General features: G+C 38.2%; 1 protein-coding gene across 4 annotated transcripts in view; it reads right to left on the bottom strand.

Annotated features, from left to right (window-relative positions):
- septin9b (septin 9b) overlaps positions 1 to 19347 on the bottom strand; it is an 85665-nt gene that overhangs the window by 32985 nt on the left and 33333 nt on the right. For 3 of the 4 annotated variants that reach the window (XM_055157972.1, XM_020938455.2, XM_020938454.2), the window contains exon 2: positions 11879 to 12544. In XM_055157972.1, coding sequence (XP_055013947.1) covers positions 11879 to 12544 — 666 coding nt within the window. Of the gene's footprint in view, positions 1 to 2104; positions 2396 to 11878; positions 12545 to 19347 lie in introns of those variants that run through there. The other variant, XM_020938456.2, reaches the window with a different exon arrangement.

Raw genomic sequence — 19347 nt, 5'->3', positions numbered from 1 at the left:
GGGACAGGAGGACACTGGACAAACTGCTCTCCATCCCAGACACTCCTGCTCACCCACTGCACCAGACTATAGAGGGACAGATAATGCTCCCTACAACTGTACAACAACTCACCCACTGCACCAGACTGTAGGACAGAGGAGCTCATTCTCCAACTGACTCCTACAGCTCAAACAGCGAGAGATACAAGATTACATCCATACCATACTCCCTACAGCTGTACAACAACTCACCCTTATGTAACAGATAATGCTCCCTACAACTGTACAACAACTCACCCTTATATAACAGATAATACTCCCTACAACTGTACAACAACTCAACCTTATATAACAGATAATGCTCCCTACAACTGTACAACAACTCACCCTTATGTAACAGATAATGCTCCCTACAACTGTACAACAACTCACCCTTATATAACAGATAATACTCCCTACAACTGTACAACAACTCACCCTTATATAACAGATCACCTTATGTCATGTCAATCACTGTTTCTTCTTAACACTGTTTTCTCATGAACTCTTGGAATAGAAGGTAGAATACATGGCAAAGGAGAAATTAATTTTGTCAACTGGACAAAAGTTTATTTGGTTGAATACAGAACTGAAGAAGCAGCTTAGATGACGTATTCAACCAAATGTTGCCCAGTTGACAAATTGAATTTCTCCTTTGCCATGTATTCTACCTTCTATTCCAAGAGTTCATGAATTCTTGTATACAGCAGAGATATCTTTGTATTACTTGTAAGTATATTTTTGCTACTTATTTAGAATTTATTATTACCATTTATATTTTATTTTATTTTTGTTATTGTAATATATTGTGATGTGTGAACTACTGTGTCCAAATAATTTCCCTTGTGGATGAATAGTTTGTCTAAGTGTAACTCTTAGTAACTGTAGTCATAGAACTGTTTGGGATTACATCTGGTTTACTCAATTAACACCATAAAACACTTCTGACAGTGGTGTACCAGCTCAGCTCTGCTGTAATAAACCAGATGGGGTGAAGAGGTAACTGATAACTAACAGCCAACGAGCGCCATAGTGGGACTCATTACAGAGCCCTGTGATTGGCCCAAAAGGTCAAGACAAAGCACACACTGACTTCATTTAAAAAGTCACCCCTATGAGTCAGAGGGTTTAGTCAGTGACACAGATTTTTCACTGGACGAGAGAGGAAGACCAATGAAAGCTGAGAGGAAGAGGGGTCATGGATATAGGGGTCCGCAGGGGGAGAGGGGGGCAGAAGAAGAGGAACATCTGGCTTGGCTCGGGTATCTACTACATGAGATAGCTGGCTTCTCTCGAGACTTCCTGTTATGTTTTGTGTTGCTGTGGTTGCTGCGCTCCCCCATGCTTCAAATGGAGGCAACATATGTGTGGTGCATGGAGGGTTTATCTCAACACTTATACTGCTAAGTGTTCCCAAAACTTCAAGTAAATTTGAAAAACATGCAAAAACAAAGATCGGTGTATTCTTTGGAACAAAACTGTAGCAACTAAAACGTGTTTTCTGAAGCATTACAACAATGGGGCTGATGTACTCAAATAATAGTTGTCAGATATTAAATTTTTTTCAGTTACAACATCAAATTCAGACATCTTTTTGTACCGTGGTGGCTATTTTAGTTTAATATTACTACTTTCTAGGCTAGTACAGCTATTGCTACTGCATTTTTAGTGGCACAACTACTAGCTACTTGTATGGATTACTACTGAGATACTACCACATCAGCTTTCACTTTTGCAATTTAAACTTTGTATTAGTCCCACTAAAGAAAAGGCATGCTTGAATTATTAATGATTACAACTATATTGACATTTAAAATATCAAAACCATCACAGCTTCCATCTTAGAGAGTTTGAATGTTATTTGATCTTGGCTGTAAAGAGCATGAAATCCATAGATACCTTCCCTTGAAATGACCCAATGTAAACGGATATCATCAAACATAACATGACACTTTGTAGTAAATTCCTGAGCAAATCGTGAAGGTAACCAAATCTGCACATTGCTCTAATTCTCTAAAAGCAAAACTTGCCTTAAAGTTTAATTAGAACCAGTCGTCACTGCCGCTCTACAAAGACAGATACTCACAAGAGGCCTGCGTGTCAGGGTTACACTCCTCACTGCTAATAGGATCCATTCTTCAGTTTTGCCTGGTCTCTGTGTCTCCAGAACAGTTTTTCCTGGCAGGGTAGGTTAGCCTGTGTGGCAGCTGATGCACTGTAGGAAGCAGGAAATCGAGCTAACTCATCGCTCGTGTTTGATTAATATGTGCAAGTGGAGAGCTTCCCTGCAGAACAATAAACATGAGTGTCTCCAGAGGGCTGATGTCCAGGGAACCTCCGGCTCATTAATGGGACAGGAGCCAAGACACCACATAGACACTCAACAAGTTAGAGGAACTGATACAAATGCAAACACTATGTACAGTAACTTTCTGGAGGTGGCACGTCACCTGCTTTACTCTGTGAAAGTAGAAAGCAGAAGTAGCAGAAAACATTCTTTGGTGATAGATAAGTATTATGCCATACTGTGAAAGATTCTGGCCAAATGAACAACATTTCCATGCCAGCAAGAGGAGGTCTTTTTCCAGGACAAATAAGAGTCAGGTTTGTGGAGATGCAAGCCAGCTCACAGCAAGGATGGAAATTTGTCGGTGCAAAAAAAAAACATACAAAAAAAAAAAACGATTCTGGCTGCAATTTTCTATGAACATTTTTTTTTTTTTTTTTTTTGCAAATGCATTAGGGAGTGAATAGAACTGACAAACTAAGAACTTGCCTTGGCGTTATCGTGCAACATTTATGATAATATAAACCGTGATAAAATAAAATTAAAAATAAGGGCATGAATTAAAATAATGTCCAAACATACAACATCTGATAAAACTGAAACTAACAAGAATTATACGTGTTTCAGAACATTCATAGGACTAGACAACGTTAGCAGGTTTTAATGGACCTTCATGTTGGGATATTGTGTTCGGAGAGTAAAAAAAGTATGATTTATTTATATGTTGACATACAGGAAGGCGTAATATCATGGGGTGTTATAAGATATTGATTGCGATGAATCTTATTGGCTGGCTTGGGACCACTCAGTAACTGGATAGACTTGGCACGGCGATAAAATAAACATAAAAAAATACTATGGAGTGAATATAAGGATTCAAACAGCATGTAATTCAGTGAGACACATAAAATGTCTTTGTTTATTTATCCTCCTCCACATGGGGCTCTTTGCAGACTACATTAGTACCCCTGCTCTCCCCACTGGAGCAGATGGCAGCACTGTGGCCCGGCTGACCATCTGTTTGTCCACGGACCAATGCTGGCTGTTATTTTCAGTATGTGTCCCATCAGCGAGCAGCAAGTGAACATCATTAGCGAAAAATGTAGAGCCACAACCTCACCTGACCTTTACTTCTGAGTATAAAATGTCAGCTGGTACTTAGACTGGACGCTACATAAAGACCAAAGGGGACATGTTTACAGATAGCATGTATGAGAGGAATTTACAGTGTCCTATGCCTGCGTGTTATCTGACTATATTATACTACATTCTTACTTGGGGCATGGGTTGACTGATGATGAGCAGAGGGGATTAGTTAGCAACATGATTTCTCACCAGAGACTGTATAAAGAACTGGACTAAGGGAGTGTCATGTTATTAAGTTCTATATTTGGAATAGGAATTGATTTATGGTCAAAATAGTAAAATAAAAACACCAGGATCATGTAGAGCGGGTTAAAACAAACATTTTAACAAGGATCACAGCAGCAGTTACAGAAAGTGGCAGCGTTTTTTCAATATGAATCCGAGCTGGATGGAGTTGCAAGTGCCCCCATGATGTCCATTTGTACAGCCTATGTGACACACACGTAAAAAAAGATAAAAGGTCTGGATAAGGATGCGAAACACTCCATATACCTTTACTAGAATCATTTGGATCATTTCAGCCAATGCCAGTCTCTACAAGTCTGATTCATCAGCCTGTTTCACTTCGTGGAAACCGTCTGAACTTGCAGTATTAGGATTCGTTCGCTCGATGGTAGGCGAGTACTTTAAAATTTTTTAAAAATTTTTATTTAACCAATCGCTGCTATTTGGTTGTGACATATGTAATGCGCCACTAATGGGGCTAACTGGTATATCTTTAAATCTAGGCTTTAAATCCTCTAGGCCAGGGGTGTCAAACTCATTTTGGTCCGGGGGCCAAATCCAACCTACAGAAATCTTTTTTAATTGATGAACTCTTTCTTATTATAATATTATAATATTATGAACAACCTGAAACTTTAAGAAAAAATCAATTTCAACACAATGTTTTAACAATAACTTGTATGCAAACAGGAATAAGTCAATTTTTCTGGGAAAATCCTGCACTCGGTGTCCACTTTTCTCATTTTGGACATTTTGCTGATGAGGGTGTCACGGTCAACAGTCAAAATGATCGTCCTTTAAGAATGTTTGGAAAGAAACAAGTCTTCATTTGTGCTGCTCTGGTGGGAGGGGCCACGTACAGAGACGCTAGAGATACTGCTATGCTCAGCCCCGCAGAAAATTACCAATATTTTAATAGAAAATATAATTAAAATATTTTAGTAGAAAATCACCCAAGGGCCACATTAAAGGTCTTGGAGGGCCGGATCTGGCCCCCAGGCCTTATGTTTGACACCTGTGCTCTAGGCTTTAAATCCTCGATCTCGGGAATCGTTGCAAACAGAGAATGTATGGCTCTTCGCTGATTGGCTGGTGTCCGGACTCACACTTCTGGGGTTCTTGCAAACCGTTTTGATTCCTGACCTAGTCGCTGGAGAGAAATGAAATTGAGTGGAGGCAATAGAAGGCGCCAGCCTGGTTAAATCTCTACTGTACAAAAGATAAAAGTTAGCTGTTAAATTGAAAACTACCACTTCATGGAATCACAAAGTGGAACAGAGCATTTTGATCTTTGGAGATGGAAACAGACCAATAGCACAGGATTACTCAAACATGTGTGAATGAGACAAAAACAAAACATAACACCAGGTATGTTTTTGAGGAGGTGACAACATCATAAACATTAGAGCTATAGTAAGATTAAAATCATACAGTGAAATTAGACAGTTGCCTGATAAACTGTGCCAAATTCCAAGCAGAGAAGTTGTATCCAAACATGCATGTGAAAGTGAAAATGTCCACAGTGAGACACAGAGAGAGGAGCAGTGCTGCTGAGAGATTTGGCATGATTTCTCCCAAAGGTCAAAGGTTACTGTGCAGTGGTGGGAAACTTCTTTAACCCCTGACCTTCCTCCAGATGCTCAATGTAAACTCAAACTTCCGGGACCTTCCTCAGGACGCCACAGAACTGTGTCAGTGTGGTCTGTGCTTCCTTTACATGTGTCCTGTCAGTATTTGTTGTAAGAGGCTTCAAAGACTACTTCAGATGGACCGTCTGTTATTAAAAGAACTGATTTTACTAAGGTGTTTGTATTTGATCTTTTTTTGTTTGTTTGTTTACTCTGAATGAGACATACAAAGTGTATTTGAGGTGAAGATGGACCTGCAATCACCGTTTAACTGTCACACACTGCCCTCTGGTGGTTGTGAAGTGAAGCACAGAGAACAATTGTTTTGTTTTTGTTTTTTTTGTTTTGTTTTTTTATAATTTTATTTTATTTTATTTTATTAAAGCTACAGAGTAGCCTAAACGTGGGTGTAAACAGCACAAAATGTAATTTGAGAAATATTTGTCAAAGATTTAAAAATTGTCCAATAGGATTCTCTCAGGGATCCTAGGATTTCCTTTGCCTTTATTGGAGGCTTATAGGATTCTAACAGGATAAGGTAAAACTGAATGGCTGTTTTGAAAATGCATTTACATGTGCCAAAGACAAGTCAAGTCTATTTTATCCAAGGTAAGTAAATAAGTAAAAGAATATAAGTAAAAGAATATAAAAGTAAATACGATTTGTTTTCTAAAGCAAATTAAACCCTATCTATTTGTACCCCAAATAAAAATACAAAGGAAAGTTTCCAGGTGTGTCAATACGAACTTCATTACATAAAACATCACTGCATAAAAGACATGCCTAACAAAATAATAAAAAGAAATATATTATATACAATGTCACTCTTTTTTGGAAAAGCCAAACACTAGACACTATTCACATAACTACATAGAAACTTCTGCTGGACAATATAATGAACTCCTTACTGATCAAAATGAAGCACAAACTCCACAGTGTCCTCTATTGGTCAGCTTTTCACAAACAGTAACATTTACTATTTGCTTATTTAATGTATTTATTAATTAAGCCACTTAAAATATTATGTTCAGGTGACAGTATATGAAAAATGACATTTGCATGATGCATTTGCTGTGTCTTCAAACTATAATTAGTCAGGTCAACAGAATCTGTTTGGAATCAGTTTGGGCTAATGGAAAAACTTTGGATGAGACTGAGCCTGAGGACGCAAACATGTAACTTGTGTACCTGTGTGGATGAGTTCAAAAGAGGCAAATCTCGGAAACCAAACATTTCTCACAAGAAAGTCCCCTCTGACCCAGTGACAGGCTGAAACAAATCATCTAACACAGCTGGCACCTCTAGCCTCCTCTAACCTCAACTTCCCTCCTTTGTCATCTTCAAAGATAAAATCATTTCTGAGAAATGATCTGGTCAACTGGGGGTCTGATATATGAGTTGTGAATAAAATTTCTCATACGCTCTTGTGAAATAGTAAATATCTTTAATTTTCATGTGAAAAAAGTAATTGAACAATGTAGTTACAAAAACTAAAAGTATACAAAAAGTTTTTTTCAGCAGAAATATGGTTACATGTTATAAAAGTAGTTATAAAAATAACTACACCTAATTAATTTAACTACATCAGCAGAGCCACTGCACAGCACCCCCAAATGATAATGCACACTTGTAATGATTCTCCTCACAGATTTAATGTAAAAGGTTCACATAATATTGCCTATGGGCGGATTTAAAGTCATGAACTGAGCAAATGAATGATGTAAAGTTAATTTCATGCTTGTTCTGTGGACAAACTTGCAATGCCCCTGAGGCCCACCAGGGGGCCGCTGACCCCACTTTGGCCTATACAAATCATGAAGAAAACTTTTCATACTGAATAAATAGGATCCAGGCTGAGTAAGGAGTTAGGGCTCCTAAGAGGTTAGGAGTTAGGCTATTGATGAAGTAGCATGAATCATTCTTAATTTGTTCTACAGTATATGAATAAAAATTCGTACTTGTACTCTTTTAAGGCTAATTATGTGTAGTTATTATAATGTGCTGCAGAAAGCTTAATTCAGTTTACTCCCAGTACTCTTTATGCTTGATTATACAACAACCTGACTGCAGCTGGAACAGCTAGGACTATACGCTTACAACCTTCACTTTCACAACTACTGTATGCTCTATCTTTGGTGGTACATATACATACAATCTGATTTAATACCGTGAGGAAAAAAAAACAAAACAAAAAAAACCCAACACAAAACTGCAATATAATCTATATATAGCATTAGAAATATCTGTGAGTATAAAAAGAATGCAGAAAGATGTGATAGGAGGTTGTTTGCAAACACAAGAGCACTCAGCCTGTGTCTCTAGATGTGAGAGATACTGTGGTCTGTTGTCTCATGTTGTGATGATTGACGAACAGCAGGTCTGCCTCCCCTGATAAGCTTCTGCCTGCCACACAGATATGAATCAATGTGAAGGAGTAAATAGCCTTAAAAGGCTCATATTACGCTATTTTGGATCTGTAAAGTTGTTTCCTCATTGAAAACATACTTGGTGATGTGTTTTGTTTCGTTCACACATGTTTAAAACACAAATACTAAGGCTAATAAATAACAAATACAAAGACTAATAAATAATGATTACATGTATGAATGAAACAAAACACAACTCCAGATATGTTTTTGATGAGGTAACAACATTATAACATGACTAAAAGCTCAAAAAAGTCAATTTTGTGTAATATAGGACCCTTAAATAAAATTGCTGGACTTCACATGCAAGCTGTTAAATCCTTATTTTTTGTATTTATGTATTTACATTTAGTTCAATAGAACTTTCCATTTCATGTTTCCACCGCTTACATCAACATCCTACTGTTGATCTCTATGTCAGATCAAAGTCAAATTGTTTGTTGCCGGGGAAATGGAGTAAGAGAGATCACATGACCCAGAGAGAGGAAGCCCGCTGCGTGAGGTCACAGTGGAGCAGAGGAACAGTCCTGTTGGCAGAACATAGAAGGAAGCACTGCCAGGGAATGATGTCATCTGTCCACGGAAAAAAAAAAAAAAAAAAAAAAAACGTGGAATGACCCAACTCAAAAATATGGCACTGTTTGTTGCAATAGGCCTGTCACAATAACACAATTTGAAGTATGATATATTGCTGAGGAAAATATAGACGATAAATGATAACACTGAAACTAATTTATGCCACTGATAAAATAACAAAAAAGCAGGATTATCACAAAACTATTTTAAATGTACAATATAAATGAATGATAATATAAATATTACCTGCAAGACTGGTAGTTAGAAGTTCTTCTCACTCTTTTTCAAGCTCAAATAATAAAGAAAAATGTTGTGAAATCTACATTAAGTGTACTAAACACATGTATATTTTATTTCTATTTATGAATTTGTTGAAATCTAATCATAGTACAGTAAAAAATAAAAATAAAAATTTCACTCGTACAAAGAAAAAGTACATGATAAATTATGTATTCACAAACATGAAGCCATGCTCCTCCCACTGATCATATCTGTTATTTTCTGTGGTTCATATTATGACAACCTAAGATGCAACAAACTGAAGCGTGTCTATTCTATCAATTTCTGTTAGAATCTGAAGTAAAGCATGTGTTTCATAGTCAGGCAAAAGATACAATGATCTGACGAAGGCTTTTTGATTTTGGACCTCGACCACCTGCTTCTTGCATGTGCACCTCTATAAGAACTCTGTGTGCTTTTTCTGTTTCATTTGATTGAATACTTAATACCAAATGATGACAATGGAAACACTATGTAGTCTTGGGGATACTCTGACCCAGTAGGTGTCTATAGTCACAAAACCTTATCTATTTACCCTGGTTCTTTTACCCAACACAGAGGCCGTGTTTGAATGCTGCTGTAGGTTTGCGCAGTGCTATAAAAAGTCTGACCACAAGCCTGGGGCTTCCTGTCAGTTCACATTTAATTAAGACCTCTTCACAATCCACTCTTAGGATCAAAAAAGCACTAGTATCCACAAAAAAGTTAAGAGCTGAAAACAAATCCAACTGCATCCACTCTGAGCTGCAGAATAGAAAGCAGTGGCACCCTGTAATCTGCCCCACAGCCTCTCTGTCTGGTGCTTGGCCTCAGCTCCAGCTGCCATAGACGTACTGTTTAACTGCTCTGTGCTGCTGTTGCCAGAGCTCAGCTCTCAAAACCACTGGGACTCCATGACTACACCAGAACACACACGTCTGCTGCCTGTCCAGAATATACGGCTCTGTTTGCACAAGATTTACAATAAGATTAAAAATGTGTTTCATAAAAAGAAATATGATTACTCATGCCACGCAGAATCAGGCAGCACTCAACTAAAACAGAAAAAAATGTCTACTTCACATCAGAAAGTATTTGTTATTGCTGCCACTGTGCACCATGCACCCAAGGCCACTGTTGCTACTTTTAAAGGGCCAATACAAGAGCTATTTGTCATCTATGTTATAAAGATGTTTCCTCATCACAAACACACCCAGTGTTGTGTTTTGTTTCATTCATACATGTTTAACACACAAACCCTGCATATTTAAGATGAGTTTTTCTCTCAAACAGAAAATACTCCATTCCACCTTGTGATGTCATGTACTAATACAGGTGCAAGTGCTTGACTGTGTTTTTAAACTCCATACACCATCACTAGAATCATTTGGATAATTTCAGCTCAGGAATTGACTGTCTCTTTTGAACAAAATGTAAAATGTAGCTGTTAACTTGAAAACTACCACTTCATGACATCACAAGGTGGAACAGAGCATTTTGAGCTTTGGAGACTAATAATAGCAGGTTACTCAAACATGTGTGAATGAAACAAAACACAATACATTGAAATACATTCTAATATTACTTAAAGCTCACAAGAGTCAATTTTGTGTAATATAGGACCTTCGACCAAAGCCTTGGAACCAATTTTTACTAACAAGAAAAAAAACTAAACTTTCTGATACTTTAAAGTGTGCAATAAAAGTATAAGAAACCAACCGAGACAACTCCCAAGGACACAGTGAGCAGACAGATGCCCACTTAATTAAGCTGCTTCTGTGGCTGTCTTCACCCATGTGAGATGTGATACTGTGAGAGTCTGCCACATCAGCCCAGAGAGCCACAGTCAGACAGAAAACCTGGAAACTGTGACAACATTTTAAGCCCAGTTCGACCGCCCCCTTTACACAGAAGAAAATGTCATTTAGCTTTATGTGGCTTTATTACATTTCTGTTTTCCACTGATCACACTGTCACCCCGAGCTCATAAAGACACACAAAACCATTACAAAAGCTGGTGGAGTTAAAAAACAGCCCAAGGTCGACTTTCATTTGTGTTTTACCATCAGAGGCCTAGACAGGGCAGGGAGGGCATGCACTGAGCACAATGGGAACTCTGTTTAAAACCCAGCAAACATAATCTGCTTTCAGCACCATATAGTCCCTCAAATACATTTTGGGTCATTTGTGAATCTTTTATGTACCAGATTCATGCAAAACCAAATGTATTTTATAAAGAACCACATGTTGTAATGAAGAGACCCACAATCTCAAACAATACAAAGCACATCTAAAAAACATTTCCATTAGGGATACACCATTTTGATTCTGGTATAGGATATTAGCACCAGTATTGAAAATTTTGGTAGATCAAATATTTGCTTCCAAGATATCAATTCAGCTGATATTCCATTTTGGTCTATAAAACCTAGGGCTGGGTATCATTAAGAAGTTGCCGATACGATACATACCTCGATACACAGGCCACGATACGATACATATCTCGATACAGTGCACTTTCCATTCAATACGATATATTTCAAATCGATTCGATACGGTTCAATAAAAAATAAAGGCTAAATCGTGGCTGTGATACTAAAAGGCTTTGTTAAACCATTTCTTGTGCAAAGTTCATCTGAAACACAAACATTTTAATCCTCAAAACACTAAAAATGTCAAATGTGTCGCATAAATGAGCTTCCTTTCACTCCACAAGCAACAAAACTGTAGCACTGTAACAAAATAATTTAGTAAAATACACCTGAAAATACTCTTAGTGATATATCGATACAGCAGCCCACGATATCGATACTGTATCATCACATTAAACGATACAATATATAGATATTCCGATATTTTTGCACACCCCTAATAAAACGAATGCTGGCCCAAAATGTCTCATAATATTTAACTTGTATTTTTATAGAGCTGCTTTAACAGTTACAAAACTTTTTTTTTACCTTACGCTGTTTGTGTTTGAAGTTTCTGCCCTAGTATTGGTTGACATCGGCAGAGGCTTAAGCCAAGGTACTGACATCAATATCAGAACAGAAAAACCTGTATCACTGCATCCCTGAAAGTGATGCACTTCAATATTTTCTAATCATCTCTATTGACCATACAACCTACTGTTTTAAATGTGAACTTCAATGTCACTTTACATGATGTATTCTCTGTTGACCTGTACACCCCTTTAGCAGTTAGCATGTAGCTGTTAGCATGTAGCAGAAGTCACACTTCAATCAATGACAATTAGCCACATTAGCCTAAACAACATCTGACATGACACATCCCACACGACACATGCCACTTACTGTCAGGGTTGGGCGACTTGCGTCCGTGGCTCGGCGAGGAGCAGCGGAAGGTGGTGACGATGGTGTTATGGTGGGGGTTGGGGTGGTGCGGGTGGTGCACCGCAGGGTGGTTGTGCCCGTTGTTCTCTGGGGGGGCCCTGGTGATGCTTATGTCGGGTTTACGCACATCTCCTGGATTGGATGTCTCCAACTTCCGTGGGTGATGCTGCTCACGACCGAACCCGTTATTGCTGTTGCCATCGTTGCGCCGTGTTACCGGGGAGTCCGTGGGGGTCTTGGCGAAGGTCACCTCTCTCTTATGTCCCATCTCAGGTGTTCTGGAGTGGCCCAGGACTTCAGGACGCTTGAGTGCGCTACTGACCGAGCGAGCAGAGGCTGGACTGGTGATGTTGTCCACCTGTTTACTGGAAGAGCTGATGTCGATGGATAGCTCGGAGCGGCGGGACACTGGTTCAGGAGTTTTGGACCCCCCTCCACCCATGATGGAGCGGGGCTGGCTGTAGTTGACGCTGTTGTTGTTGGGGGCAGAGGTGGCGCTGCCCAAATCGCGGTAGTAGATGCTGGTGGGGGACATGGCGTTACGGTGAGGAGAGCTGGTGGTGCGACGAGAGCCTGGGGAATGGGCAGAGGTGTCCACATCCTCCACCTCAAAGGACCTCTTCAGAGCTGCAAAGAGAAGAAGATACAACAACGTCAACCAAGAGCCATTTATGAATTCACATTCATTCTACTTTTCACAAGGTATTATGTTACGTTATGTATTGAAGGATGTAGTTGTGTAGCTGAAGTCTTGGAGAGGGAGACTGAGTAAATATGCTGGATGAAATGTGGGAATGAAACAAACAAAACAAAACTTAAACTTAAAGGTCCTATATTGCACAAAATTGACTCCTGTGAACCATAGCTTCTTATAATGCTTTTACTTCATCAAAAACATACTGGAGTTGTGTTTTGTTTCATACACATGTTTGAGTAACCCTTTATTCCTTAATTCTCCAAATCTTAAAATTATATTTTCCACCTTCATGAAGGTGTAGTTTTCAACAGTTATCTTTCTCCACTCCTGAAATCATCCAAACGATTCTAGTGAAGGTATATGGAGTTTCAAAACACAGTACTGTATAGCACTTCCTGTTTTACCACATGACATCCCAATGTGGAACAGTGTTTTCTGTTTAAGATATAATGAGAAATATGCAGGGCTTGTGTGTTAAACATGTATAAATGAAACAATAAACAACTCCGGGTATGTTTGTGACGTGGAAACAACATTATAACATAGATCAGAAAATAGCTTAATATGACCACTTTAATAATACCTAAGTTTAATATACTAATTGCCACTGTTTAAAGTACACATTGCTTTGGGAATATCCATGTCACACAAACATTTTAAAGCAGTAGTGTCATGTAATAGCTTTATATTCCCATTAACCGTAAGAATGTTCCCTTACATCACATACACATTAAATATTTATGGTGGTTTATGTCGTGTTGTGTCCTGGCTGCATCGCGTGTGGTGCATTAAAATAGGCCTATTTTACACACAACCAAGAAGAGCTATTTGCCACATGGTATAATGTGAGCAGCCAGCGAAGCGTTGTTTACAACCGACCATTTAGGCCAACAGTCTCTGATTATGAACATCACAGAAACAGCAACATGCTCTTTCCTTGTAACAAAATGGCTGCAAGGACCAGACTCGTAATAGTCATTATACAGTTTGGTCAAAAGTATGTGTTTATTTCAAGCTCTTGCATCTAAAATTAAATGAATACAATACATGACACTCATATGTGAAACTTAAAGGGCACTCTGTTCCACCTTCTGATGTCATGTGATAATACAGGAAGTGCTCCACTGTATTTTACACTTTCACTAGGGTAATTTGGATATTTTCAGCCCTGGAATTGCCAATCTCTACTAAGATAAAAGTAAAAAGTAACTGTTAACTTGAAGACTACCTTTAAAAATACAATGTTTACATATTCTACACAGGGTCCAATGAAAGAAAAAAGGCTAACAAAACTGACTTACTATATAAAATTTAACTCAACACCAAACTTGTGAGAAGAGTTCAAGCTGCCATGTCTCTCTCAGTTATGTTTCCCCTGTGTTGAGCTTTATTATCTCTGAGTGGGAGTCCAAGGCTACATTAGATGCTTTCATCTTCAGCCAACGTCTCTTTCCCACAAGCCCGTTCAGACTAAGAAGGTCATATTTGTGAAGAGTCATACTGTTACATGAATAAAATAATGCAAAAAAAAAAAACATTGGAAAATTATTACACAACACCGGAAGCAGGGAGAGTTATTAATAAAAAAGCTGTACTCAAAGTCACAATGCTGAGGTGAATATTATGCCCAGTTACTAACTCTGCTATTACTTTGGGTTGTCATAAATATCACAAATCAGACATTAATCAATACTAAAGCTAGTATCGAAACTAGATACTACTGTAATTGTAATTGAATTGAGCAGGTATCTAAATACTAAATGCTAAAAAGTCACATTCACATAACAGAAATTAACCTTTCCTGAATAGCTTTATAATGATGTTGAGCTGTATCATAAAAGTATAAGACTAGTACAAGACTAGTACAGAACCTAGATACATAGATACAAGGCTGCATTGTAATATTAAAGAAAACACTATGATTTAATGTTGAAAATGACATTCTATTGTCTAAATAACAAGTGTTTTTTATTATCACTGTGGTATCAGAATCAGTATCAAGTCTTTTTCTTAGAAGCAAAAATCTGTTTGAAATTTTAGTATCATGACAACACTATCACTATTACTTTATGCAGCAACACTGAAGTCAGAACATGTTTTGGATGTAAGTTATTATCTGGAGTCTCTTGCCTTTCTTTTAGCTCTTACCTCGAATAACCCCAGTGAAAAAGTCCAAACTGTGTTGACTTGAAATAAAAGCATTTCACCACTCATAAGTGTGAGTGCAGAGCGTGCGCCAAAACTATGGCCTCACATTAAACATGGCCGACTGTATTTACACACGCACTGTCAGGACGGGGCAGAGATATTCAGTGAGTGTGACCCCTTCACTGACCTCAGATCAGAGTCTGTGTTGCTGGTACTTTGTGATTACGCTGCCTCCGGCTCTGGCGACACTAAACAACTCAAGTGCTTTAAGGCTTGTGCTCTCTTTATATTCTGGTCCTGCAGTGCAGTAGACTTGTTGTAAGGACAGGGAAAGTGTGAGTTTTTAAGCATCAGTTCCTGATTCCAGATTTGGTTCACTATTTTTGTCTTGTTTGTCACAGCTGTGTTTTTGTAGCACCTCTTTGCATTATACAGCTGCGCACAGACAATGAGTTGCCACTTGGGACTTGAAGATCAAGAAAAACATCCCATAATGCAACTTTCATACACTATTTTCCACCAAATTCATGAAAAGTGAAAGGTCCCAAATTACACACGATATAATGTTACCTCATGAAAAACATACATTGGTTTCTAAGTCTGTCTACATTTACAAAGCTTAAAATGCTCTGTTCCACCTTGTGATGTGATAGTAGGTACAGTTTTCTAGTTAACAGGTACTTTTTACCTTTTGTTCAGTAGAGATTGGCAATTCCAGGTCTAAAATTATACATATGATTCTAGTGAAGGTGTATGGAGTTTAAAAACACAGTAGAGCACTTATTGTATTACCACATGACATCACAAGGTGGAACAAAGTGACACAGTCTAAATATGCAGTGTTTGTGTGTTAAACATGTGTGAATGAAACAAAACGAACTTGTATGTTTTTGATAAGGAAACAATATCATAACATAGATTAGATAAAGTATAATATGGGGCTTTTAAAGATACAAGTTTTGTGTTTTTACTTACATTTCATGTGGTAACCTACTTCTTTCTACAGTAATTTGTACTTTATAACATGCAATATTCTAATGTGAGTTATCATTCATTCTGTACAAAACATTCCCAGACTATGAGGTGGAAATAATTGGTCCAGTCTACCTCCCCATCAGTTTCTCACAACTCCAGAAGAATACACTTCTAACTAGACTAAAACAAATGCACGAACACAGCATTTTGTTCACGCTCCTCTGTCCTAACATGGCCCAGGTGCTCCTTTCTGTCACCACGTTCTCAAGGACAGCCGTATCTTGGAGCGTACAGCGTATCATCCCAGGACAGATGTGCTGAAGGGAGATACAGAGCAGGAAAACAAACAGAGGAGGAAGAGGGAAAAGACCCCGAGGCACGAAACACCATCAGGCACAAACCACAGCTATTGTCTTCTCAAGTCGATGTATCAGACAGAACAACAAGATAGATAGAGTTACATTCTTCTGTTATGCAATGTCTACAGGCTGAAGTTAAGCCAGTGGTAGATGCATACGATTATAGTTTAAACTTATTGACTTTGTGTACAGTAAAAAAACTGTGTATGTATGTATGTATTTATGTAATATTTAGATATGTTAATGGTTTGCTTGGAAGTTTCCACAGTATAGCATTAAACTTATCTGTCTCGCTAGACTCAAGAAGATGACACCACCATAGTGATATTTTTAGCAATATAAAAACTGTAATTGAAGCAAAGCTAGAACATAACCAGTTGGTGGTCCTCCTAGAAAAGCTACACAGAGCACGTTCAATGTAGGGATGCACCGATTCGATAGCCTGATTCATCAGCCGGTTTCACTTTGTGGAAACTGTCTGACGCATTAGGATTCGTTCACTCGATGGTAGGTGGGTACTTTTTTATTTAACCAATCGTTGCTATTTGGTCATGACGTATGTAATGCGTCGTTAACAGGGCTAACTGGTATATTAAGCTTTTCCCAAATCCCGTAGGAAGAAGGGCAGTAATGTCTTTCCCCTTGATAAAATTCACCAAACACTCTCTTTGTTCAAGCTTTAAATCCTCGATCTTGGGAATCGTTGCCAACACAGAATGTATGGCTTCATCTACATCCATCTCAACCGCTTTGTTTACTGATGTGCTGTATCACCAAAAGGCTTCACAGCTCTTCGCTGATTGGTCGGTACGCGGTCTATAACTTCCGGGGTTCTTGCAAACCGTCTAGTGTATTCTGATTCCTGACCTAGTCGCTGGAGAGAAATGAAATTGAGCGGAGGCACTAGGTGGCGCCAACCTGGCTACCGATTCAATACTGGTATCAAAAATTGGCGTGATACTGAAAAAATAGCTGTATCAGATCTTGGCTTCAAAGTATCGGTCGATATCCTGAGATCCTAAGATATACTCTTCATAGGTCATAATCGGTTCAAAAAGGTCTCATAGTGTTTGAATTTTTATTTATATAAAGCTGTTCTGTAGTTACTTTACAGATAAATAAAAACTACATAACACATTTGAAATAAATTCTTAAATAAATAATATTTTCAGTCTCTGTACTGGTATCTGATGATATCGGGTATCAGCAGACACTTAAAGCCATAGTATCAAAATCTGTATCGGAACTGAAAAAGCTCTAACATCCTTACTTCAGTTACTATTTGATATTTGGCTATTCATTTATCTAACTGGGTAATTAGTAGCATAAGTTCATATTTCAAACAGACAAACTGGAATATTATAAGTGTGAGAAAAGAACAAAGCATGAGTCATAACACTAAAAGCAAATGACAGCCACATACTACAGAACACTACGGCAACTCAGGCTCTACATCCTTCACATAAAAGCCATTTCTTATACGAACATCTTGCATTGTAAACTCCGACCACATTCACAAGATGTACAGTACACATGTGTGGTTCTATAAATACTCTTTACTAGATCTGTAATGTCACTGAATGCATGGTGGGTGACTAGTTTAGCTCATGACAAATAAGCCCAACACATGTATCCCAGAGGAGGGAGGGGGAACGCGCTAATGGCTCCAAAATGGCCAGAATGTGTAGTAATGCGAATCAGATGCAGAAAGCGCTGAGTCGTCATCAAAGCCAAATGAGCAAATTAACTGAGAAAGAGATCTGAATAAATAAAGGGGTGGGTCAGACTGTAGGAAAACACTGGATCCAGATGTGTATAGATACTCAAGAATGATAACGATGCAACCTAACAATTACTTTTATTGAGTATAGTATCTTGTAGTTGAGTGTGTTTTTCAGTAACATTATTTTCACAACAAATTAGGTCATTTCTTTCCCTCTTAAAAGTGCACTGTGTAACTTTTCTGGTGGAGGGTCTGTCTGTCTGGCTTTAGATGGAAATGTTATTGTTTAGTCTGGAATGTTTCACAATATGGTATTAAACTTTTGTATCATCATGGAAACTAAACCAGACCAAGTTACAGGTCAGATCTGTGTAAAGCCAACACAGTCATAATGCTTGTTCTTCTGGGTATTTTTGAGCAATAATTTTCTTAAGTTAGAGCTGTTTAGAGCTATTATACTGTGGAACATTCCAGGAAGAGCAATGACGGAGCCATAGAAACAAGCGGATGATGCGCTCTCCATCAGAAAAGTTACACACTGCACCTTTAACTTAGCCAGGCTAGCGCCACCTAGTACCTCCACTCAATTTCATTTCTCTCCAGCGATTAGGTCAGGAATCAGAATACACTAGACGGTTTGCAAGAACCCCAGAAGTGCAAGTTCGGGCACCAGCCAATCAGCAAAGAGCCATACATTCTGTGTTGGCAACAATTCCTGAGATTGAGGATTTAACCCTTTAAGATTGTTGCAGATTTGCAACAGCTAAATTCCAATTACCTACTTACTCCACATCCATATTTTATGAGCTTTTTTTACTCAGGAGCCTTTTCTCTCATCCATGCTGAGAAACGTGGACGATGCAGACTGTGCAAGAACAGCTCCATGCAAACGGCCTGCCAGAAGTGCAAAATACTTTTTTTGTTCACAAAGGATAAAAAAGTCAGGATTGTATATTACTACCCCATATTATAATTTTCCCCAAATATCAGATTTTTCCTGATTAATTAATTAATTAATTTGAGCCTGAGAGGGTTAAAGCCAGAACAAAGAGAATGTTTGAATTTTATCAAGGGGAAAGATGTTATTGCCCTTCTTCCTACAGGATTTGGGAAAAGCTTAATATACCAGTTAGTCCCGTTAGAGTTGCATTACATGCGTCACAACCAAATAGCAGCAATTGTTTAAATAAAAAAGTACCCGCCTACCGTCAAGCGAACAAATTCTAATGCTGCAAGGTCAGACGGTTTCCACGAAGTGAAATCGGCTGATGAATCAGACGACCTTTAACTAAGTCACAGCTTCCAAACCTCCAAGTATAAGCAACTACAAATGATCTTTTATGTGTATGCATTCAGTAACTTCCCTTGTGGATCAATAAAATGTATCTAAGTCTAAGTATAAGATGTGGGTGGTGCTAAATTTTCACTTTACTTTTTGATAAAATTGTACTTTTTGAAGTAGTATTTAAACAAACAAAGCAGTTCTTACACTTCTACGCGAGTAATATTTTGCATACTGTAACAATAC

This window comes from Boleophthalmus pectinirostris, unplaced genomic scaffold (genome assembly GCF_026225935.1).
Source record: "Boleophthalmus pectinirostris isolate CB_2022bp ecotype Guang Dong unplaced genomic scaffold, ASM2622593v1 HiC_scaffold_22, whole genome shotgun sequence".
Lineage (NCBI taxonomy): Eukaryota > Metazoa > Chordata > Actinopteri > Gobiiformes > Gobiidae > Boleophthalmus > Boleophthalmus pectinirostris.
Note: the sequence above shows the minus strand (reverse complement) of the source record. Positions and strands in the feature narration are given on the sequence as shown.